Raw genomic sequence first — 23,457 nt, forward strand, 5'->3', positions numbered from 1 at the left:
GGAGGCAAAGACGGCTTAGTTAGCAGCGGATGGGCGAAACACGATGCGCAGCGACAAGACGTGGTGGGGGAGGCGAGAGCAGGTGCAGAGCGGTCAGCGCAGGAAGCATGGCGACGCGATTGTTTTTGGGGGAGATGCGAGTGTGGCGCTGGGGGGTGGAGTGAATAGGCGCGAAATGAGCACCGGGGGCTGACAGTCAAGGCTCGGGGCGAGTGGTGAAGGACGGCGCGAAGGTGGTTCCAAGCTTAGCAGGAAGGAGCGTTCGGCTGCCCGGAGCGGTTAGCGCCCAACTGTCGGGCAGCCCATGGCACGAATTTGTTGCAAGATGTTTTTTGTCGGCGCCCTTCATTGGGCCCCCTGCGCTGACTTTTGCTGCCATTCTGCCTTTATGCCCCCCACGTGACGTGACGTGCAGACGAGAGCCATTTTGGTCCTGCGCGCATACATGTGCATTAGCCATGCACGCGTCTTATGTACGGCCACGACTAATTCACCGCGCGAGACATAGCCTCACGTCTGTACAGCGCACACGCGCCCCTCACCGCAAAGCCACCCTCAAAATACACGCGCTCAAGTAGCTGCGGTCTGCCTGCCCTCGCGCTGCCTGCCCTGCGCTGCTGCCCCCTGGGTGCCGGCAGCTCTCCTGCAACCAGCCCTCGATCCCAAGGGAGCGTCAGGAACGTCACAGGCACAAGCAAGCATCAAGCTGTCATTTCGCTGCGGCCCACGTTTCCACCCCTTTCATCCTCGCTCCGGCGCCGGTTCCTGATTTGTGGCAGGTTCCTGGATGGCCGTCATGCAGCCTTATTCCATTGGCCGTCAGGGGCTTAGCGCGTGCCGCCATTGGCAGAATCCGCCGTGGGCACCCGTCAACGTGGTTTCGCTGTCGAGGCGTGCCTCTAGCCTCCCGCGGCACCACGGAACAACGACGGCGAGATAGACCGTCAGGCTCATCCCCTGCTCGAGTCAGTAGCGTAGTGAAAGGACCGTCCTTGATGCGCTCGCGATTTGCTCCTCCACAGCGATGGACGCGGCTGCCAAACATGGGAACAGAGACAGGATGCTGAGCGGCTGCGTCACATGGCATCATCGATAAAGTATGATCTCAAGCGTCTTCGAGAACGATGCAGGGCGCGGCGCGTTGTGGAGTGCCCGACGCGTCGTGTAACCTCCTGTGATCGACCAAACGGCAGCGAGCGCAAGGCCCAACTCTATTCTGCGCGGGAACCTTTGCGGAGGTGCGGCAAAGTTGCTTTTGCCCATCAATAGACCGCGCCTCACTCGAGCCTCGAGAGAGTTTGCACGAGTAAAGCAGACTTTCGACGGCCACTGCAAGCTGGCCGCTCCCTCCCGACGCGCGCAATTCCGTCGTTCATCCTGTCAGTCCCTGCGCTATCAGCGACGGACCCTGAATGTCACCCAAGAACTGCAGTCCATGCGCACTCGACGATGGTTTCGTCTTTTGCTGGGCGAGCTGTTGGGCCCAGGGAACATCAAGATTTACGACGGGGCCCTCATTCTTCCAGAATCTTTCTCCCGTGTTGAGATCATGTCACAGGCTATCCGAGTAGATTGCCGGCCCACCCTGAATGCTGCCTGATGCCAGATGGGCACAGAATCTCCGACACGAGCTCTCCTATTCCGAATTTTCACCTCGATCGCCCATCACCTCAGAGACGTGCGACCAAGTCTGACTAGCACGCTTTATTGACGACCATCTTTTTCTCTATTCAAACTCCCATAATTCTTGTGCGCGCCAGTATCACCAGGCCAACAATAGCTGGCCATGTCATCTGGCAACCTCCGTGTTATGAGTGCGCATTCAGGCAGTTGTGAAATCCCAATACCCAGCCAATCGTGCACCCATCCCCAGTAGCCCAACAAGCTTACACCAGAGACGAGTACGGTGCACTGCAAGTCATACTCCGCACCCTATCCGGTGCGCATACCGAAATGTCATCAGTCTGAACACCGCATTCGTCCCCCACTCCGCATCGGTAGGCGCTGCAACGCTCATCGTTATCAGCCCTCCCGAGCACCACCCACCTGCAGCAACAGCCGGGACGTCAAAGACCCACGCGACACGGCACGAACATAGGAGGCATCCTACCTCAGGGCAGCCCGTGTCCGTTTGCGTCACCCGTGAACAACGTCGTGCTATTGTGCTCCTCTGTGAAAACCGGTTCTCCTTGCGCACCCGACCTAAACGACCTGGTTCCTGGGGCCGTTCTGCAACGCCGACTTGGCCAAAACGACGGGCGCTGACACAGGAGAGAGATGGCATCGCTCGATCGCGGCACACTTGCTTTGTTTCAGCTGCCATCCCTCTTGTCAAAAGCATCTTTGTCTCGGAAGAAGTAAGGAGACAGACGTTGGAGAAGAAACGTGCTAGCGCAACGGTAGCTGAGCCTCGAGCCAACCGTTCTCCCGATTACGATAGAACAATCTGTCGTTGCTTCATGCTGTGGCGCTGGCTGCTGCACGACGACGTAGGTGGTACTGGACCTTGAAGTCAGGTTGCGCAGTCATATTTGTCTTTATTGATTTCATTGCGTTGAAACAGCCACTCACGTTTCGCAACATCTCAGCTACCGTCCTGTACATCAGCACCGCGCTCAGCTGACAATGCCAGCTTTCGGCGAATGCCATAGTTCAGCCGGCCAACGAGCCTCTTGTTGCCCATATAATCGCCGATTTTATCAATCTCGCCATCTCAGGGTCTCTGCAGTGTACGGATCACCACTGCCTCCCCGCTTTCCGAACGTTGCCTATCGGCATCTCTCATCGGAGACATCCAACGTCAGCTCCACGGACTCCGCAAGGCTTCGGTCCGAAGCAGACACAGGACATGTAAATCTTCTGCGAGTGAACTACCGTTGTTGCGATCGCAATTTGGCCCTCGGTCCATCGAGCTAGTGTTTACGTGAGCTGAGCAACAGACGACCTGTGTACAGCAGAACCACCGATGTATCCCCCGCAAAGCTGTGCATATCCTCTGCATGAGATACTGCCCGTTCCGTAGATCTACCGTCACCTGCTTCATCTCCCCTCCAACGTGAACAACTCATACGCTATGTAGCTCTCATCACATTCACATGCGGTCTCGTGACTGAAGGTACAGCACACAACACCAATAAAGTCAAACAACCCTCTGCCTCAGCTCCCATATCAAACTTTGTCATCACCCCGCCTCATCAATATATGCACGTCTTAGTCGTGTCTCTCGATGCGAGGACGCCACAGACCGAGAAACATGCACACCCCACACTACACGCACCACGTCATCTCACACCAATACTCTAGAGCGTCAAAACTAAACCTCTTTCTCATAAGACAAGACGAGACAACACAGGATAGAGACAACACAATACGAGACAACGCAATCTACTGTTTCATCAACACCAGAATAGGCTTTCTCCAATGCATCACCCGCGTGACTTACTTCGCAGCAGAGACAACATCGTCGATATCGTGAAAACCCAGCAAACCGTGCACCCATCTGATAGTGATACCTAGTGCTGATAGAGACGACCCCAACCTCCACCCGGCCTCAGCTTTTTCCCCGCTTCACCAACGCAAACTCTGAACAAGTGCGAAAATCTTTGGTTGCTCGGGAGATAAACAGATACTACTGCAAGCAATTCACACCGGCGAGAAAGGGAAAACAACAGGTGGGTACCTGCAGAGCTAAGCTCTTTCTTGCAGCGGTTTTGACAACAGCGGACATCCTGTCCCTTGACCGCCATTTCATGCAGGTGTCGCGTATCGCATGCGCGTACTGCGAACCAGACCTAATGTGGGTTGCATAGACGCACCCAAGACCCACGATGCTGGTAGATGCCGGTACAGGGAATCTGGTCTCGGGGAGCTGGCGGGTGCGGGCGAGTGAACATGTTGAGGTACACCGGATGGTATGCGGTGAGAAAAGCGGTCACCGTGGGCCGTTAGAATCTATGCACTCATCCAAGGATCATCATTCCAACACCATCATATTTGAAACATTGCGCCATCACGGTCAAGTTGAAGGGGATCAAATCTGGTTCATAAACGATTGCATTGACTATGTACACTTCCAGCATCGCAAAGCTGCTCAACATCGATCAATTGGGATGATTTACTGTCCATGGTTAGCCAGCAAGTCCAACACATATGTGAGATGAAGCGACAGAAGTAAGGTGTAGGGATCAGTTCTCCAAGGTGATTTTATCTTCAATGTAATTAAGAAAGAACACAGCGAATCATGTTGTTCATCATACTAGGGGGTGGCGGGCGAGTTGGAATGTGATCGAACTTACCGAGAGATGCAGCGTGAAAGACATGTGAGGGTGGCAGTCTAACTGGTCTCGAGATGTCAGCGTACGTCCGAAGAGACATGCGACATCCGTGGTAGGATGAAAAAGTACGAGTCCATCAAGAATCAGCCTGCTTCATGTTAGCAAATGTTCGCAGAAGCGATGGCTTTGATCCAGACTTACCTCATTAAATCAGATTGTGTTTGTCGTGATCAGTAAGACGGACGCTCGTTACAACGCCGCCTCTCACACAGCGTGAATATCATAATCATCATTATAATGATGGACCGACTGCTGGAGAAGAGAGTGTGCCATACCTGCGGAGGCTGTTAGTTGAACAGTCCGCAAAGAAGCATCGCAGTGTGTGGTGTGTGGAGGCAATCAGAGATGCTGTTATCAACAAGTAAAGCCTCTTCCGAACACCCACAGGTTTGTACGCCTGCTTTTGATGGATGCCGGTCAAGGCATACGTTATGTCCGCCCGACGCATCAGGGTTTCATCAGGAAGCCAGGTGTATTCGGGAGGGAGGAAGGGATCGTGTGTGGGAGTATGTACCTGCGAGGATCAATGTTAGCACGTTGATCGCAAAGAAGTTTTGCAAATATGCGATAGCATTGAGCAGGATCAGACAAGGCTGAAACTAAAAGCAAGGGTGTCGACATTGTATATTCAGGTCGAGGAATGCCTTTCCGTGTCGTGTTTTCATCACTCTGCGGAGGGGGATGGGAGTAGTGGTGGAGTCTTACCTTTGAAGAGATTGAGTAGAGAGGAAGAAGCCAAGCGCGATATGGATCGCGACACTGAAGCTTTGTTAGCAGCTGTTCGGAATGAATGTTCTGATAGTGCCGCTGCGCTTGAGTGCATCATTGTAATTCTAGAGTTGTGTAGTCCTTCACGGTGCTGTAGGATTTGGATTGTTCGTATGTGATAATCTTCTGCAGGAGTCGCGAAGCTGGGAAAGGCTTACCTGGTAACTAGAGCATACGCGATGGCTGCGTTAATATTGATCAAGGCGCTTGAATGAAAGCGCGCGCATCGTAAAGCGCGATGTGGTGCTGGTGATGAGAATGATGTAGAGAACGGTTTTGAGCTCCAGAAATTTTAGCTCGAGCCTCGGCGCCGAGCCTCCGTAGCGCGCTTATGTAACCAGCCCCGCTCATCCAGCCTCCCAATCCACAGCGATGGAAGTGCAGTGTATTCGGCATCAACTATTTCGCGTGAGATTTTTGCAAGACATGCTTCTACAGGTATAGAGTTTATCGTACAAAGACAGTTATCTCGCAACGCGAACTGACTGGGCTCTCTCATGCGGTCATCCAACTTCACAGCCTTTGGAGCAACTTCTCTAGGCTCTCTACTCCTCTAAATTCCAGCATCAGGATAATATTTCCGACCTTCAAGACTTTTACGCCCTGGATCGCTCTACATATACTTACTGCTGCCATGTGACTGGAAAGTACCTGCCGCAAACGCATATCGAGGGAAAAGGACTGGTCGCGCACGTCATGCACCATTCGCAGACAACATGAGCTTCAAATATCAGAGAAATACTCTCTGTCTCGGTAGATGTTCGAAGTAAAAGAGGCGCAAGATTTTCAAGAGCACAACACATCCTGTATTACACAGCACATCGATATCATACAGTAGGAAGGCCCAGGGGAGCTCCAGATCGTGCTTGAAAAGTCCATTCCTTTGTCATACTGCGAGGAAATGGGCAAGCGATTACTGTCTTTTCCTCTGATGGGCCTCGGGAGGGCGCACATCAAAGAAGACTCACTATGAATCGATCTCTTACTCCGAAGACTGGCTATAGTGCTCACCTTTGCTAAATATAACCTTGGAAGGTTTGCGGATATCAACACCTCACCTACACTGTCCCCATCCCCGTCCACATCTTACCAAACACCGGTCATAGATACATTGAACATCTTGTCCAATGTTTCGAACGCCTCACGCAAACGTCTTCCCAAGCAACAAGCCCTAACACACCTCCAGCCTAGCAAACCCTTCGAACCACCCATAGCACAATCCATAACTCAAATGCACATCTTCCTCCCTTACCAAACTCCCAAACACAAGTGCAGCCCTCAAATACACCCACGCCGCACCTTCATAACTCACACATCTACACAATCCAACACAAGCGAACCGTGCGAAATCCAACTCCCCCGTACTCGCCCGTGTAAATCCTTCCCAGCACAACAACAACAAACAATACACGATCCCACACCAACACCCCATCGCATCCATCGCGTCCGCGCCGCTACCACTACTAGTCACCTACCCAGGTACCACGCCGCACAGATTGCGGCACAGAAACACGCGGCAGGTACACGACATGATTACTCATATACCGAAGGATGGCCGGGGCGGCACAGGCACAGGCACCATGCCATGCACTATTGTGGAAAGTAGAAGGAAGAGGCACGGTAAATCTTAGCGGCGAGGCCACTTCGATCCTACGCAAATCGCGATCTCCTGCGTTTAGGGCTGGGACGCGAAATTACGCGTCCGTCGTCATAACTGTGACGAAGGGGTTTCGCGATTTTGTGATGGTGTGATGGGAGTGCAGGTGTTGAGGGTCATGTGATATGATATGTCAAGGGCTTGCTTGCTATAGCATTTCCACCATGTCGGTTCTATAGATCAAGGGAGGCGAGACGAGGTGGGGTGATGCATTGTTTGTACGATCAACGTCAAAGGAGGCACAACGGCGAAGTCATGTTTATGTAGAACGAAGGCATGATATTTTGTTGTCCCTTGGATCATCCATCAGAAAAAAACCTCCCTCTCACATATATCCCATTTCATCTGCCCGTCCCACAGAAGAGAAATAAAAAGCCCGAATTAGGAACAAGAAAGGTAGAAAGAAATGGAAATTGTTCATCGTTTCGCCCTCTCTCTTTCGCTATGCACGCACCAAAGCAATTTCAACGTACAATCCAGATAGCCTCTCTTCGGTTCCGGCTCTGACTAATTGTGGTCCATCCAAGCTGCCAACTGCCGTAAAATATACATTAGGAAAAAAAAAGTAATGTGGGTTGAAGTGAAGAAGAAGTGAAAAGGGGGGTATGGGGCATGCAAACATAAAGGCAAGAAAGAAGAGAGAGGTACCAAGCAAAGGGTTCCTCTCCGTGTCCAACCGGCCATGACCGCGTCCAACGGTAAATGTGTGCTAGAGATGCGAGCATTGCAAATCGTTGAAAGCATAAAGACATGTCGAAAACAAAACATGCTCCAGAAAGCGTCGAACTATGTAGAGCAGGTGTATCGGGGGTATGTAGCGCGGTGTGTAAAGATCCCTTCCAGTGTACGCCGGTATAAGCAGATGACAATGAAGCAGATACATGAAGGTCAAAGATGTGGGTGGGTGGGTAGGCGGAGAAGCCTAGAAGCAGTTCAGAGTGCCCTTCTTCTTGCCCTTCTTTTGTGCGTTGTTGAGGGCGGCCATGCGAGCTTCAAGGTGGGCGCGCTCGGCTTCGACGCGAAGGCGGGCGTTGCGCTCCTCTTCCACGGCTTGAAGAGAGTGGCGGGCTGCGCTGCGTTCCTTGCGCATCATGTTCAGCTCTTCCTCTAGGCCGGCGCACTTCTTCCTGAACTGATCCAGATCAGTCTTGGTCTTGGTGCTTGAAGCCTCGAGGTCGGTCAGAGCATCCTCAAGAGTAGCTGTAAGCTGCTTCTCAGCAAACAGGTGCTTCTCGATGGTACGGATGCGAGCCTCCTGGTCTTCGACCAACTGAGCGTGAGCAATGTCTTTGCTCTGATGGCGCGAAGTAGGAGGAGACGGCGCACTAGCCTGAGGTGGGGGACTGCCAGGCGGAAGAGGCGGGAGAGGAATGGCGGGTGGTGGTGAGGGCAGAGATGTGTGTGCTGTGCTCTTGCGCGCAGTGGAGTTGTTCGAGTTGGATCGTTGAAGGTCCTCACGAGGATCAATAGAAGCACGGTTAGAGTTGCGCTTCGCGTCCACGAGTTGTGACTGGTCATGTTAGCTACTTCTTCGAAGCCAAGAAGGTGATGAGCTTACCTCTAATAACGCGATCTTGATGCGTGACTCTTGTACTTCCTTCTCGAGCTCCTCGCCGTGGGTCATCGCGTCTTGCAGCTCGCGAGTGCGCTCGGTCTGGAGAGCCGACAGTCGGTTGTTGGCAGCCTCGTGCTGGTCCCAGTTCTGGTTGAGCTGATCCTCGAGCTCTTGCACGAGTCGGGCGCTCTTGTGCTCCTTCTCGCTAACCTTCTCGAGCTCCTTGATCGTCTCGGCATTGATGAGCTCGAACTCCTTCAGGTTGCCCTTGAGCGTACTGATGGTGTTGTTGGCTTCCGTAAGCTCCTTCCTGCGGGTTTCCAGCTCGGCCTGAGCCTCCTCCAGTTTGGTTGTGATGGACTTGCGTTCCTGGACCAATGCTTCGATGTGAGACTGGATGTTGCTGACATCCGTCTCCTCACCAAGGACAGTCGAAACGCCCTCAAGGAGCGTCGCCATCTCAGACTTGGCCTGAGAAAGATCCGCTTCGAGAGAAGAGGTTGTCTCTCGATGTGTCGTAAGCTCCGCTGTGAGCTTCTCGAGCTCAGCTGCATGTGACTTCTGGATAGAGTCCATGCCCTGCTGATGGTAATCGATCGCCGCTTTGTGCTCATCGATTTGCCTCTCCAAATTGGTTACAAGGGATCGATGAGTGTCAAGCTCCTTCTCGGTGAGCGCTCGAGCTTCAGAGTCTTCCTCGATCTGTTGAAGGATGCTTGTGTGAGAGGCCTCAAGCTCAGCAAGCCGAGCAGCTTGGCTGACAGCCGTGGACTTGTGCTCATGGACCTCTGCTTCCAAAGTAGCGATTAGCTCGGAGTGCTTGGCCCTCTCCTGTTCCAGAGCAGCCTCAGACTCAGCGCCTCGGGTTTGCTCTATCTCAGATATGCGAAGGGCATGGTCGACCTCAAGACGTTGTTTGGCGGACTCTAGTTCACGAACAGTCTCGAGATGTCGCTGCTCCGAAGCTTTGGTAGCTTCGATAGCTTCTAGATGCTTAGACTGCCAGTGGGCTGCCTCATCGCTAAGCTGAGAGAGGTGGGTGTGGCGGGTAGCATCGTCTTCAGGTTCCTCCTCACCGTTGACAGTCCGCATGCCCTCAGGCGTCTGACGAGGTGACAGTAGATCATCAGATCGATTGACAGATGCCTTGAGAGACTCAATCTGTTCTTTGAGCTCCTGCTCGCGCTGAATGTGGGAGTTCTTCAACTCCTTGATATGCTCCTCGTTCTGCTTCATCTGATCCTGCATCGAAGCAACGATGGAGATATCCATAGGAGACCCGGCTTTCAAGCTGGAGCGCTCTTTTGTCAGGCCGCTGATCAATGTCATCTTGCCTTCCATCTCCTTGCGTACAGACTGTAATTCTGCCTCCAAGTCCTGCACACGCTCAGACCGTAGGTGGAGCTCGGACATGATGGTGTTGAGGTTGAGCTCGAAGTTTTGGATGCCGTCAGGGTCCTCGTCTAGCGTATCCAAAGCCATGTTACGGAGCGAGGCGAATGCGCGGTTAGAACGATCGTTCGCAAGGACTGCTTGGCTAGACTTGCGGCGGATCATGTGTAGGGATGGAGAAGATGGTCGGTTCGCCTGCATCTGGGCCTTCGTGACTTCCGACTTCAGTTCTTCCACGTAGTCGAGTGTATCTTGATGTTCTTCTTGCAGCTGAGAGTAGCTGTGTTGAAGCTTCTCGATGCGCTCCTCCTTCTCGTTGTGAAGCAGCTTCAGGGCCTTCAGCTCCTGGACTAACACGGTCTCAGGAATGTGTTGCTCCTGGGTTGTGGATTCGACTGATGCTCGTCGAGCCTTGGCCTTATCTTGGCCAACCTCTGTGTCATCGTCTGGAATGCTGGTATTGCAAGCCTCTGCTAAGGCCAATTCCGCAGACAATGTACGCGAGGAAGACAAGTCCTCTGCTGGGAGTCCATTGACGCCCGCTTCTGCCATGAAAGAACTTGGCCGGGAGGAAGGCACTGATGTGATTCCGCGATGGCGCGCCTCGTCCACTGAGTCTTGCAGAGCGGCCAAAGTTCGCAAAGCCTCTTGGTATTTGCTGGCCAGCTTCTCGTAGTCTTGAAGCGTTCCTTCGTGCTCCACGCGCAGGTCGAGCAGCTCTTGAGTCACGGTATCGAGCTTGTCGTTGACGAAGCGAGCTTGCGCGGGGCTAGAAGGCTCATCTCCGACGACTGAAGCAGCCTTGACAGCGAAACGATCTTTCTGCTCGTCTGAACCGTCATGCTTGGTGCTGGCTGTGAGTGGACGCTCACTGTCAGCCTCCTCAGGAATCGCATCCACGGGAGTGCCAAATTGGTGCATGCTCTCGCTCGTGACTCGCTTCTCAAGCTTGGGGCGCTTCTCAATGAAGGGGTCGCTAGGCGTCTTTGAATGGCCATTGGTGTAAGGCTCAACAGCATGCTCTTTGTCGTCGAGCTCGTGAAGCAGGTTGTCTAACTTGGCGACGCTACGTTGCCTCTCAACGACATGCTTGAGTCGCTCAATTTCACGGCTCATGATCTCAGTCTCCTGCTCATTCTCGGCCAGACGCTCTTCCAAGGTGGAGATGTATTCTTCGCTGCTGGTTTCGTTCTCACGAAGCCTTTGCAACTTCTCGCGCAGTTCAGAGATGATGGTGTCGTTCTTCTCGATGCCATTCGCCGAGTTGTCGATCTGGCGCTCGAGCGACTGGACATACTCTTCGTTGTTCGCGTCCCGTTCCATTGCCTTCTGGATGCGCGATTGCAGGTGGTGGTTCTGGCTTTCGAGGATTGCGATGCGGGTCTCCTTCTCCAGGAGGTCACTCTCGTTGTTGGACAGAGAGGAGCGTGTGTTGGAAAGGGAAGACTCAAGCGTCTGGATCGTCTTCTCGTATTCCAAGACTACCGATTCGACAGCCTCGGCGAATGAGTTAGATCGTTTTAGTCTCTCAAGCGCGGAGTCACCAATAGCATCCTTGAGCATAGGCGTCTCCGTCTCGTTGTTGTCGCGGGCTTTGGTGATCTCGGAGATTAGCTTAGCGTGGCGGGCGCTCAGCGCATTGTAGTTCTCCTGAACGTCGAGCAACTGGTTCTGGAGCTCAGTCTCGCGCTCGTCCTGGCGCTCACGGCTCTCTTGAGGGCTTGCTTTCTTTCGATCCGTGCGCTCAGACAGTCGAATCTGGTCCCGTAGGAATTGTACTTCGGCCCGCAGCCGGTCGATGGCAGCCTGTTTATCACTGTCGTCATGGATCTGCTGGATTTGCGGCTTGACTTGGATAGCGCGGGCGCGCTGGGCATACTGGACGGTGTTCAAGGTTTCGCTTAAATGGAACTCGGCCGGGTTGACACAAGCAATCATGTAGGTGATGGCGTTGCCGCCAAGCGAGTCCTGCAGTAGGCGCGTGAGCCTAGAGTCGCGGTACGAGACGTAGCCGCCATGGGAACGTGCGGACAGCTGCGAGATGACCTTGCCCAAGCTCGCAAGCCCTGCATTGATGGAGATACCCTCCCGAGCCCGCTCGCCCTGCGCCCCAGTGTTCTTCAGCCTTTCGCTTCCCGCCAAATCCACAAAGTGCAACTTGCTGTCGACTGTCACCCAGCTCTCGCTCGAAGAGCCCGACATCATCTCGATAGGGACGGATCGGCGCTTTTCGCGTGTCGGAGTAGGCGCGGCAGGTGACGACTTCTTCTGGACTAGGTTTAGACTGAAGACTGCGTGGGAGCGGGAAGATTTCGCGTTGACGGCCGTCGCGTCGGTTTGCCGGATTGCGGAGCCGAAGTTGAGCGCGCCCAGCATGTCGTCGACCGAGTTGATAGGAATCTGGGTCAGTCCCGTCAGGAGGATGCGGCCATCGCGATCCTCGCGGATGTTGACCTGTGGCCGCTCATTGACAGCCACGTGCTCGGGGATCAGCAGATCGCGAAGTTGCTCGTTGTAGATCTGCATCCGTCAGTTCTGGCCTGCGACGGCGGAAGGGCTTATCTTACCTCGACGTAGGTCGCCTTGAGCTGCCAGTTCCGATTGGCAGACGACGATGACGACGCCTTGGAGGCCATGTTGTGTATGCCCGACAGACGGCTTGGGACGCGGATTCCTGAGGATGACGCGCGATTGCTAGTGCCCTCGAGTTTCTCGAAAAGCAACGCCGCAGCGCGGGGGATGATACCTGAAGAAGTCAGTGTGATATTTTTTACGCTCGTAGATTCCGCATCGACATACCCATGACATCGTTGTCCGCCTGGTCGCGGGGGCCGGTGGTGCCCATGGTGTAGGACTTGCCAGCGCCCGACTGGCCGTATGCGAGGATGGAGACATTGTAGCCCTGGACGAAGGAGTTGACGCTGTCCGCGACGTATTCGAAGACGCCTTCCTGCTCAATGTCCTCGCCGAAGACGCGGTCAAAGACAAAGACCTTCTTGCCGCCGGGCGCATCTATCGTCAGGCTGGAGGGCGATGTGACGTGGCAGAGGGCGTTGCGGAAGCGCTGTGGGATGAGCTCGTAGCCCGGATCGCCGTGTTGCAGTGGTGGCCGCACGCGTACAGCTGCATTAGGCCGTGGTTAGCAGAAGTGTTTTATCGCGGACCCTGAGATGCACCTACCAACTTTGACGGCCGTCCTGCTGTCCTCGTCAGAGGCCCTGCTCCCGCCCGGCTTGCTGCTCACGCTCATGCGACTGGAGCTGCGGTTCGGTCTAATCATCGCGCTCATGGGCCGCGGAACGCCGTTTGCGGGCGAGCCTGGTGGTGAGGTGGCCATGGGTGCGGCTACGGCAGCGCCGTTGTGGTCGTGTATGTGCGCCGGCCGTTGGGTGTGGTGTTGCAAATGCTTTTGCGGCGCCGTGTAGATCCAGCAGAGGGTGCAGTCGGCGGTGTCGAGGTGGCCTTCATCCGCGGGCTGGGGCTGGCGGTGGTGGGTGCGAGCGCTGGTTACCCGCCTGCAGTCGAGGTGGGAGAGGCACAAAAAGAAAGGCCAGGATAAAAATGAAGACGCGGATTATTTTGCTTGTGAAGGCCCTTTGAGAGCAAGCAGCGCGCCCTCACTGCGGGTTACCAGCGCGCCAGATGCCCCTTAGCGTGTCCAGGGGCCGCCTCTAAGGACCCCAGCCAATTGCTGCAGGTTGGCGCAGGTAGTGTGCCGTACCTGTGCTGACCTGTGCTGTATCGGCGTCTGTGTGCCTGGCTAAGACCCGTACCCAGATAACCTCGGCGTCAATCACCTGTAAGACTGCCTGAGCTGCCTGACCTCGAGTCAATTGCTCGCCGGTCCCACCCCAGCCGGGCGACGCTCTCTCGTCCCCTGCGTCCACCTGAGCAGCCCTTCAGCGTTGCAGCCCTGCCAGCCATTGGACCGCTGCGGGGGAATAATCATGTCTCAAACTTTGTTTCCATGTACTTTCCCCCCTGCTTCGAGCCCCTCTAGCTTTCACCATCTACTCCGGAGTAGACCTCCAGGGCTAGTCTTGCCTCACTAGCGATCGACGGCCGTTCCTTCCAATTCTCCTTGTCCATCTCTGACCACCTCTAACCTGAACAAGGCGCCGCATCTTTGTCATGCCGCATGGAAGCTCGAGCATAGCACGCGCAATGCCTTTCATGCGTCGGCAGCCCGCTCCCGGCCTTGTCGTCCGCACCCAGCGAATGCGGCTGTAGATCCCTCAGCCTCATCTCACTTGCGAGGAAACAATTGCTTCCATTATGCCGCCTCGCGTCGCTGCGCCGGCCTTTCAGGTACAATTAATAGCGTGTTTCAGCGCTTGCCAATCCTACGCGAACTACCCGTCCCTGCTCTTGGCACAGGTGACGAAGCTGCAGCACCTCTGTGGAAACCGCAGTCAGAGAGGGGGCATCGACTGCAAGGCCGCCTCCACTACACGCGCAAAACTACCGAGCCCCTTGACCTTGCTCCTTTCCTGCAGACGCATCAAGCCACCGCCGCTGTGCGAGAGAACGTGATTGTTTCTAGCGCCCTCGACCAGCGCCATGTGGCTTTGGCTCGCCATCCACCACACCCCCCCTTTCTGCGAAATTGTCAAAACTCCTAAACCATCCATGAGTCTAGCATAGTCCCTCCCGCGGACGGTACCCTACTCCGGAATATATGCTCGCAATTCTCCTAGACGTCCGCTACCTGCTGGAACTTGCCATCAGACTACATAGACGCACTGTGCCTGAGTGATTCGTGTCCACGCGCGCAGGCGCACTACATCCCAACTAGGAAGTCCCATCGCCTAGACTCTCCCGCCACTTTTTATCCGTCTTTACATCAACAAGCATCATTGTACGTTGATTATATGCACCTCCAAGGTTGTAGCTAGGAATCAAACTTGAATGTGAAGCAAATGGTCCAAGACAGACAGCCTTGGAAATTGTGACCCCCACGTGACCGGCAGCTGACGCCCTTCGAGACGAGGCGGCATGTCAATACCATGCGTGCTATCAACTGAGCACATCCTGCGTGCCTTCCTCAGCCAGTAGACGACCCCGCGATGAGCAGCGTGTTGTGACTGTGCATCGTGGAACCTTGGAAATACTGAGACATGTCGTCATTATCTCCTACGTCGCTTCCTCATTGAGCGCCCATGCCTTATCTTCATATATTCCAACACTCACTTTGCTTCGCCCTGCCCGCCTCACTCCACTCGCCCAGAGAATGCTAACAGTGCAGACGGAGATGAGCGGAGATGCCAACCACTATGGTCCAGCGGCCTATCTTCGAGCGAGAGTCATAGCAACATCTCGAGCACATCCGCAGAATCTGCCGTCGCTACTGCCTTCCCACGGTAGTAACTGAGCCCCGAGCAGGCCGGCAATACAGTAAGTGTGATGATGCCCAACCGCTTGCGTACTAATCTTGTTATCCACAATGTAATAGCAGCCGGCTATTATAGATACTAAATTCGCGACTACGGGACCCATATGCACGACATGCCTTGTTTCTTCGCGGATCATGACCCCACTGCGGAGTTTGTCGTCGATTGTTGGAGATAAGCTGGCTGCTATAGTCACCGATATCATTGTGTATGGCTCTACGCATCGAGCTCTACCCCGAGGTCATGAAACAGGTACTTGTCCAGTACTATCCAGCACAAAAAGCGCGGCTGATGCCATTGTCTCTCGTCCTTTCCGCACTAGGACCGAAGGAAGATCAGGACCCACTATCGTTACAAGTTCCAAGTTGGCACACCCGAGCCACGAGTTCTTCAAGATACCATGGCTAGCTGCATACCGCCAACCCCGGTCCACCGTTCGTCTCAGAATCTGCAAAGCCGGCACGTGGCCGGGAAGTGGAGATGCTCGACGCAACTATGTCGTCAGCTCAAGACATGAAGGTAAGGCCGTTCTATACTCTGCTTGCCAGTTTTCGACGTTGCAAAGAGTGCGGGGTAGTACCAGCAATAAAGTTATCAGCGCCGTGTAGCTTTCCACTACTCCGAGACATTCACCGTCTTACACGTGCGCTACACGCGAGATGTCGGCTACTGCAACCTGGCCCCACGTCGAACTTTATTCTGACTGCATTCGGACACCGAGTCAAGATTACCAGCCGCCGTATTCGCTTCTCTTCCACTTCGCCACACATATTCTGTCCTTTTTGACAAATTGTCATTCCATTACGGCCCGTTTCCAATGCACCCGAGCCGTTGACTCCGCATTGTGGTCCTTCACTTACGGGAAACTGTTAGGGCCCGCGACGGGATGCGAGCAACCAATCGAGCATCTTCCAAACCGGGATGATAGCAACGGCTATCGGGTACGTCAAACTGCGATCGACTATGAACTCAATCGAGCTCAGTCTCATGCGAGTAGACAGACCGTCGATTTCCTGTAACGTCCGCTATAGCTACGCCGCCTACGTGGCCTTCTGACACTCTCAACGTCGAGCAAAATGTGGCATGAGGCTGTAACATCTGCTACACTACCAGCCAGTCAATACTTTCTAAAGTTAGCTCTTCTAGAACAAGCCACTTACATTCTTGGAGACGTCGGACACATCTCGGCTCGACCCGCCTAGAGACCTGACATTGCAGGACTACCCCCCTCAACATACTTCTCAAACCTCAACGGTAAAACCGTTGGATTCATAACCTTTTGCGGTTGCATGCAGCCAGAACAAGGCCGAGTTCTAGATTGATGCATGAACACAGGGAGTTGTCCATCTTAGGCTGCGGCTGCGGATGCAATGTCGAAACCCTCCGCGCAGTGCGGTCAAATCTACTGCTACCAGGATCTGCTTACATCACTAGATGCGTACATCACGCTCTTCAGATTACTAAAAGATGTAAGAGATGCGCTACAAATTATACGTACACGTCGGAACCATGAATGCGACGACGACCTAGCATCACCGGCACCTTGACGATCGAAACCAACTTCAACATGCATACAACATCAGACCACCATATCGACAATGAACCAAATCTTTGCTTGCTATGGATACTACGTTCTCACAACCTGAATTGTCAGACATCGTTCAGGCCTGCCATCAGCACGAGCACGGACACACCACACCGTCCGCTTAAACTCCCGTCAACCGTCTCCATCCACCAACCCACGACCAAAATATCTCATATACCGTACCCACCTACTCCAATCTCCAAATCTCCAAACCCTTTCTCTTTTAGCTTGCCTTTCGCAACCGCGTTCTCATGTCTGACCGTTTTTTTCCTGCTCCCCGTCGATCCAACGTTGGTTCCTGCCCAAAATGCACGCAAGCCAACGACGAGTCATGCAACTGCATCTCGCGTCTGCAGCCCGCTGAACGTGATCACACCGCTGCGTTCCCCGCACAGCCGCAGTAGACTCGGTGCGAAGAGTATGATTACAGTAAGGTGTTGACATTTTTTATGCGAACGAATTCCTTTGCCGCGATGCGCATGAAACATGTATAATTGATCGGTTATTGCATAACGGTTTTTATGTATTGTAGATCCGGGGTACTTGATCGAAGGGGACGACGATCGGAGAATATGGAAGTGGTTTTTGGATGATGGAGGGGAGGGTTTGGATTGTTGTATGGATACGAGGCTCGATGGGGCGTTGAAGGATGTCGCATTGTGTACATGCGACGACCGAAGATTAGTAAACGTCGCATAGTAGGCATGTACACTACATCTCAAATTATCACTCGACGTTAGGACTTCAAATCGCAAAGAAACAAAAGGTCCAATACTTCAGAGTGAGAGGATGTGTGTAAAACACACTTCGTCGACAATCTTGATGTAGTGTTTCGTTCTACCTTATGATACAGTTCCGACATGCTCTTCCAACGAGAATCTTCTTCGACGTTTATCCAGCGATCTTGGTTTGCGTTACCATACGGAAACAACAACGAAATCAGCATTATGCCCTGCTCAGTGCCGCAATCTACAGAGGCTTTTCCTGTTTCATGGGAAACTCGAAGGATGACACGGACAGGAATGTTATAGATCAAACCAATTGACCAGAATGCTTGGCTTGACTGGCAAGAGGGCTAGAAGCAAGAAAGCTTGATTGAGAGGCTTGACTTGCTGACGCCCTAAGCTTCATTGGATGGGACGACTTGTTAGCAGCAGGGCTAAAGCATGAGAAGAATAAGGAAACGGTAAGCTTCTCTTCCTGCTCTACTCTTCATTGCTGGACCTTCTATCCTTCCCTTTATATTAGACAGTGAAGGGATCTGAACAGGTGCTCTACCGTCTACGTTGATATAAGAATAAGGGTTTCTCCAACTTGAACGCATTGATGGCTCCCAGGCTCCGTGACTGTTGTGCCTGTTATCTTCCGTAGCTCAATGTGTTCAGCATCTCCCTTCAATGGGGTAACTCCCGAGGTCTCTAATTTCTATCACGTAGATAGCTGCCGATCTAGTCTATCTCACTAGTGCTACCAGTCGATCTGGAGTCTTCAGAGTGGCTTTATGGTTGAAACCCTTCGGTCCTGTTAATACGGCTCGATGGGTTCGTCATTGACTCTTCTTCTATATTCAGCTGGGACCATCTTCTCGGTCACATCATCAACAGGAGAAACTTGCACAGTCATAGCTAAGAGTTAAAGATCGCACGTGTTCTAGCTTTGAATATTGGGGTAGTATCCATACACAGGCTGGACTATGTCATTTGCCGTTCTTGTGGCCAGACTTCCCGGCAGATGGCTACACAAGCTTGATTGGTATAATGCGAGGTCTAAAGCTAAGTTGATAGAGTTACTTGATTTAACTCAAGATCTGAAGCACGACCGGTAAGCTCGATCGAAATGAAAACCAAACCCCACACAGATCCACCTCATGCGGAGGATTTGCGAACCTTCCTTTTCTTTTTCGGGTTGTCGCCTCCTTCATCATGGTCGAGAAGAAGAAACCGATACAATTTGAACGTCCTGCCAGTGATAGGGAAGACAGTGATGCTACCTTCCCAGGTTTTGACAAACGTGCGGTATCCATAAGGCAAAGCTTCATTGATCTTTTCGATAGCCCAAATTGAAGTGAGGTTTTCGAAATCGACGTCTCCGTAGAGCTCATTAAAGTCGACGACGAATTGGCGGACCGCAGTTGGCGTCCTTAGGTCAAGAGAGCTGATCACTACACGAGCGCGGTCTGCCAGGATGTTGTTAGGCGTTTCGTCGTTCATGTGGCTGATAACGGCCTTCAACGCGGATGCTGGCGAGTTGGTGTCTCTGGCTTCCTTCCACACCGATGGTTCGACAGCAGCGTGGATGAGAGCTAAAGCCGAGCGAGAGGCGTGATCATAGTCTTTCCATTTCTGTAGCTGGAATTGGTAGACGGCGACCTGGTACTGCCAATCCACTGGAGGAGCCTCTTGTACCACATCATCATCGTCTTGTTGGAGTGCGAGAAAGGCGGGCGCAATGGGCTTTGCGACTACTTCAACGTTGTCTTTGAAGTATTCAGCGTAGCCGTGAATTTTTGCAATGTCTTTGAAACGCTGGAACCAGTCGGTGAAGTTCTCGGGCCCAGAAAGCTTTGTGAAGTTATCGCCTAGGGCGATGGTTGGATCGTTGATGGCGGCCATAGTTGACAGTGGTAGTGGTTTGGAGTGAGACTGCGGCGAACTTGTGCGCTTATAGCCTGCTGTGGGTTAGTAGTGAGTAGCCTGGTCTGGTGACTGTTGCTGCGAGTGTGGTTAGTCGCGTGAGTATGACGCAAGTCCTGGCGGTGTTTACCTAGTTAGCACCCCAGTGGAGGTTCGACGGACTGACCATACCAGACGGGACGAGATGAAGTGGCCTCGTAGACCGCTTTGACAGACATACTGGGTAGGTAGCAACCTGCTGACTTCACTACTATGTCCGGTCAGCAGAAGATGGGTCAAGTTCACCAACAGCAGAGAGAGGCAATGTAGGTAGATCATATGTATTTCAGAACATAAGGAGAAAGTGGTATTATCCTAACAAAACAACAAATTACAAGCAGACATACACAAGAGCCATCTGCCCATCTGCCTAGCGCAATGGAAGAAAAAGACAGCTCCCTTGGAGAATACAATCCTCCCAGAAAGCGCTTTTCCACCACTACCGATTCTTAGGCTCTGATACCCACATACTGGAGTTGCTTCCATCCATCCATCTTTGTTCGGGTATGATCCACAACGACGACAACAACTCTTCTCATTGAAACATAAGGAATGACCCAAAAGTACACAAGGGGGGTCGTCGGACAAGGGGGTGTTCTCAAGGAGAGTAACGAAGTGCAAAGCAAGAAAATAGGGTCCCTAGCCGTTCAACGCCGGGGGTAGGTAACATGGTAAGGAAAAGGGCATCAATGCTAATCTCGTTTCGATCGCTAATGATAAAAACAAAGTAGAGGAAGAATGGCGGCAAGCCGCGGCGACGACTAGCTTATCGCATGTTGTGGCGTACAGCGGTGTTGGGGCGCTGCAGTGGTTGCGCGTACTTGGACACAGGAACCATGTGAGCGTCGAGATCGTTGTTACCGTCTACGTCGTCATCGTCTTCGATGATGCGTGTTGGTACGACGGGAATGTCGTGCGATCGGTGCTGTAGGCTCGTCCGGTCTGGTGTTGTGCTGGCACTGGCCATGGACATGGAGGTGCTGGACCGATGGCTTAGATCGGGCGTTGGGGGGATGCTTGAACCCCGGTTGGGGCGGAGCATGTTGTCCTCGTCGCCGTATTCGCTGCCAATAGTCGATTGCGCGCGGCCTCCGGCCGATGACATCTGACCAACGCTGCTGCGGCGGTCGCTGTGGTTGTCGCCATCTTCTGTGTCAGCACGCTGTGCGAGCTGAAGACCCTCAACAGCTGCAGCGCACTGCTCTGAGATGTTGCGGATGATGTAGGCAATGGCGTCGGTCTTGTCCCGAAGGACACGGTCGGCGACGTCGACCATTGATTGATTTGAGAAGCGCTTGGAGTTGCGTGCGGGGTTGTTGAATAAACGCTGCTCCATGTCGGGTGTAACGTCCTCACCGTCGAGGTGCTTGCCCTGCGCAGTGCTGGCTCTTGACTCCTGGCGGCTCTCAACACCGGCTACGCCGCGGATGGTGCCGACCTCAGACTTGTCCTTGATCGAGTGACGGGGGGTTTGATGGCGCGACGCCGCGTCTTCAAACTCCTCCTGGTCCTCATCCTCCTCAGGCACGTCTTCGAAGCCGGCATCCATATAGTTGGACATGTCATCCTGGTTAAGGGACTTGACGATGTGCTCCATGTGGTGGGTCTGACCCTCGATAAGAGCACGAAGGTGGAGCACAACCCGTTGCGCTTCGTCGCGCTGGCGCTGGATGGCGCCGTTGGTATGTTGCAGAGCACCAAGCTCCTTCTTGTTCTTCTTCCTCTCGCGCTCGAGCTCCTCAGCAATCTCTTGCTGTAGTACAAGCGCTTCGAGGGCGTCGTCACGTTGCTTCTCAGTACCGGACAGACGGACAGTGAGCCTTGCGGCATCATCCTTCTGTTGGTCGATAAGGCTTGTAAGACGACGGTTCTCACGCTTGTGGTTCTCGATCTTGACCTTGAGATCCTGGGTCTCCTTGGTGAGTTGCTCGGCGAAAGCCTGGAACTTGAGGAACTGTTGTTTCCAGCTCTCAAGCTCCTCGACCAAGAAGTTGTTGCGCTTTGTAACCTTGCCGAGCTCGCTGTCGAGGCGCTGCTTGAGGTTGATGAAGTCTGTCCAGGCTTCTTGTGCGTCACGGGAGTACTGGTTGCGCTCGCGAACGATCTCGTTGAGGTGGCGCATCGACACCTTGGTCATCAGCGGCTTCTTGACAGAGCCACCGAAGATAGCCTTAACGCCAGTGTTGCGGCCCTGCGGTGATGTTAGCGTGTGGTACGATGAGTCTATGCGCAACCGGATACATACCAATTTCTCACACACGTGGTCCATGACCGACATGACAGCATCCTGGGTCCACCAGTCGGGGTCCTGGATGCTCTCAACCTCACCACGCATCACAATGATTTGACCCGCGGGGATGAGCTTGCCGCCCCCGTACGCCGAGCGCAGATGCTGTGGAACTCCGGTTGGTGAAACCTCACCGTTGAGAGCCTGAGTCAGACGCTGGATCATCTTGGTCCTCTGGCCGGCGGTAAGAGCGGTAGGCGGGCTTGAAGTCAGAACAAAGTTCCGGTCCAAGTCGACGACAAGGGCATCTGTGGGAGCCGTGAAGAGCGATCGGCACTCTGACGTTACACCCAGAATGTATGGGCCCGGCTCCTGCACGAGATCCTTGACGTGACGCGCATGAACGACGGGTACATACAGACCGCTCCACTCGTACACCCTGACACAGAAACGGACTGTCTCGGCTGCGATGGTGAGCATCGCGGGGTAGTGACTGGTGAAGATGATTCGTCGTGTGGGCGATACAGCAGCCTCTATCACACCCACAATGTTGGGAATTGAGAGACACGTGAAGAGGGGCCACATGGCGAAGTTTTGGAATCCGGTAGGCGAGGATGGGAACTGGTAGCACAGCGCGTAATCCTTCATGTCGATGCGGACCAGGTCGTTGAGGCGAGGAGCTGGGAAGCTGAGGATGCGCGAAACCTCCTCGGCATGGAAAAGGTTGGTAGCCTTATTCCAGTGAATCCACATGCCGCGAAGGTAGTCGCCGAGTAGGTTGTACAAGGGGTATCGGGAGAGGAAGCTCAGGCAGTACGGGATCCAGTAGGTCTCATCTGGGTTGTCGAAGAAGTCGGGCTCGATTCGCTTGCGCAGGTCGCGAATGGTCTCAGCGCGCTTCTCATCAGCGCGAGACCAGACGCGCAGTGCGATACCGTAAAGAGTGTGTGAGGAATCTTGCTGCAGGACGAAGGAGTGGTGTACGCAGTGCGGCTGGCTCCTGCCAGTGCAGATCTCGACGTCGTGGGGGAAACATGCCTGTGTGCGTGGTTAGTAGCGCGCCAACAATGACATTGTTGTATAGACGTACTCGCATGGCAGCATGAAGAGACCTCGCGATCTCGTTATCCTGCTCCAGTCTTGGACTGCTTCCCAGAATCTCAGGAAGCCAGAAGGTACCAACAGCACCCTTCATGTGGCCAATCTTGCCCTGAGAGGGCGCAGGCGCCTTCACCCATTGTGATGGCTCGCGACCCACACCACACACCATGTAGGCATGGGTCAGTGTCTTGGGGCTCCTCGCGCCTTGCTTGACGTTCAAAGTCGATGGAAGCGGTTGGGTGATCCTCGAATGAAGCGATGATGTCCGGCTCGGGATGATGAGGCTGTGGTCGGCATTGTCTCTCGTGGGAGGACGCTCGCTGGCGCCTGTACGCGGTCGCAAACTTAAAGAAGGTGCCATGTTGGCGGATTCGATGTCGGTCCTATCGAGATGGCCGTTGCGGTATGGGTGTAGAGAACGGCAAGCGGAAGAATCCAGCAATTATTATGACAGCTATAACTGTGCGAACATGAGGCGATGCGTAGAAGGTATCCGAAAGGCAACCCGCGAGAACAAGAGAGAGCGGACCGTGAGTACTATACGCACTCCGTCAATTGAGAGCTCCGAGGTCACCTTGCTGCGGGCAGTTGAGGAGGGTAGCAGCAAGGGGGAATCATGGCTTTTGGGGAGCTCTGCCGCAGCGCGCGGACTGGATGCTGGGGGTTGAACGACCCGAAGACTAGCATGGGTGGCTTTCACAAGTTTCGGTTCGAGGAAATGAGAAGCATATCCCTGCCCATTCGCAGGGTCCGTCTCGGAGCACGGTGCACGGCGC

The 23,457-nt window shown here is 53.7% G+C and overlaps 3 protein-coding genes across 3 annotated transcripts; all 3 read right to left on the bottom strand.

The window, feature by feature from the left end:
* Nucleotides 1-7,681: 7,681 nt before the first annotated feature.
* J4E83_006639 (uncharacterized protein) lies at nucleotides 7,682-13,043 on the bottom strand (the record flags this gene model as incomplete). Its single annotated transcript, XM_049333550.1, has 5 exons — nucleotides 7,682-8,269; nucleotides 8,318-12,226; nucleotides 12,274-12,452; nucleotides 12,506-12,829; nucleotides 12,887-13,043. The coding sequence occupies 5 exons, from the start codon at nucleotides 13,041-13,043 to the stop codon at nucleotides 7,682-7,684; spliced, it is 5,157 nt and encodes a 1,718-aa protein (XP_049187272.1).
* A 5,503-nt stretch (nucleotides 13,044-18,546) lies between these two features.
* Nucleotides 18,547-19,293, bottom strand: J4E83_006640 (uncharacterized protein; the record flags this gene model as incomplete). The annotated part of the gene is made up of 1 exon (XM_049333551.1): nucleotides 18,547-19,293. The coding sequence occupies one exon, from the start codon at nucleotides 19,291-19,293 to the stop codon at nucleotides 18,547-18,549; it is 747 nt and encodes a 248-aa protein (XP_049187273.1).
* An 826-nt stretch (nucleotides 19,294-20,119) lies between these two features.
* J4E83_006641 (uncharacterized protein) lies at nucleotides 20,120-23,042 on the bottom strand (the record flags this gene model as incomplete). The annotated part of the gene is made up of 3 exons (XM_049333552.1): nucleotides 20,120-21,544; nucleotides 21,599-22,618; nucleotides 22,671-23,042. The coding sequence occupies 3 exons, from the start codon at nucleotides 23,040-23,042 to the stop codon at nucleotides 20,120-20,122; spliced, it is 2,817 nt and encodes a 938-aa protein (XP_049187274.1).
* Nucleotides 23,043-23,457: the final 415 nt, after the last annotated feature.

This window comes from Alternaria metachromatica, assembly GCF_023757995.1.
Source record: "Alternaria metachromatica strain BMP 0045 chromosome Unknown scaffold_15, whole genome shotgun sequence".
NCBI classification, from domain to species: domain Eukaryota; kingdom Fungi; phylum Ascomycota; class Dothideomycetes; order Pleosporales; family Pleosporaceae; genus Alternaria; species Alternaria metachromatica.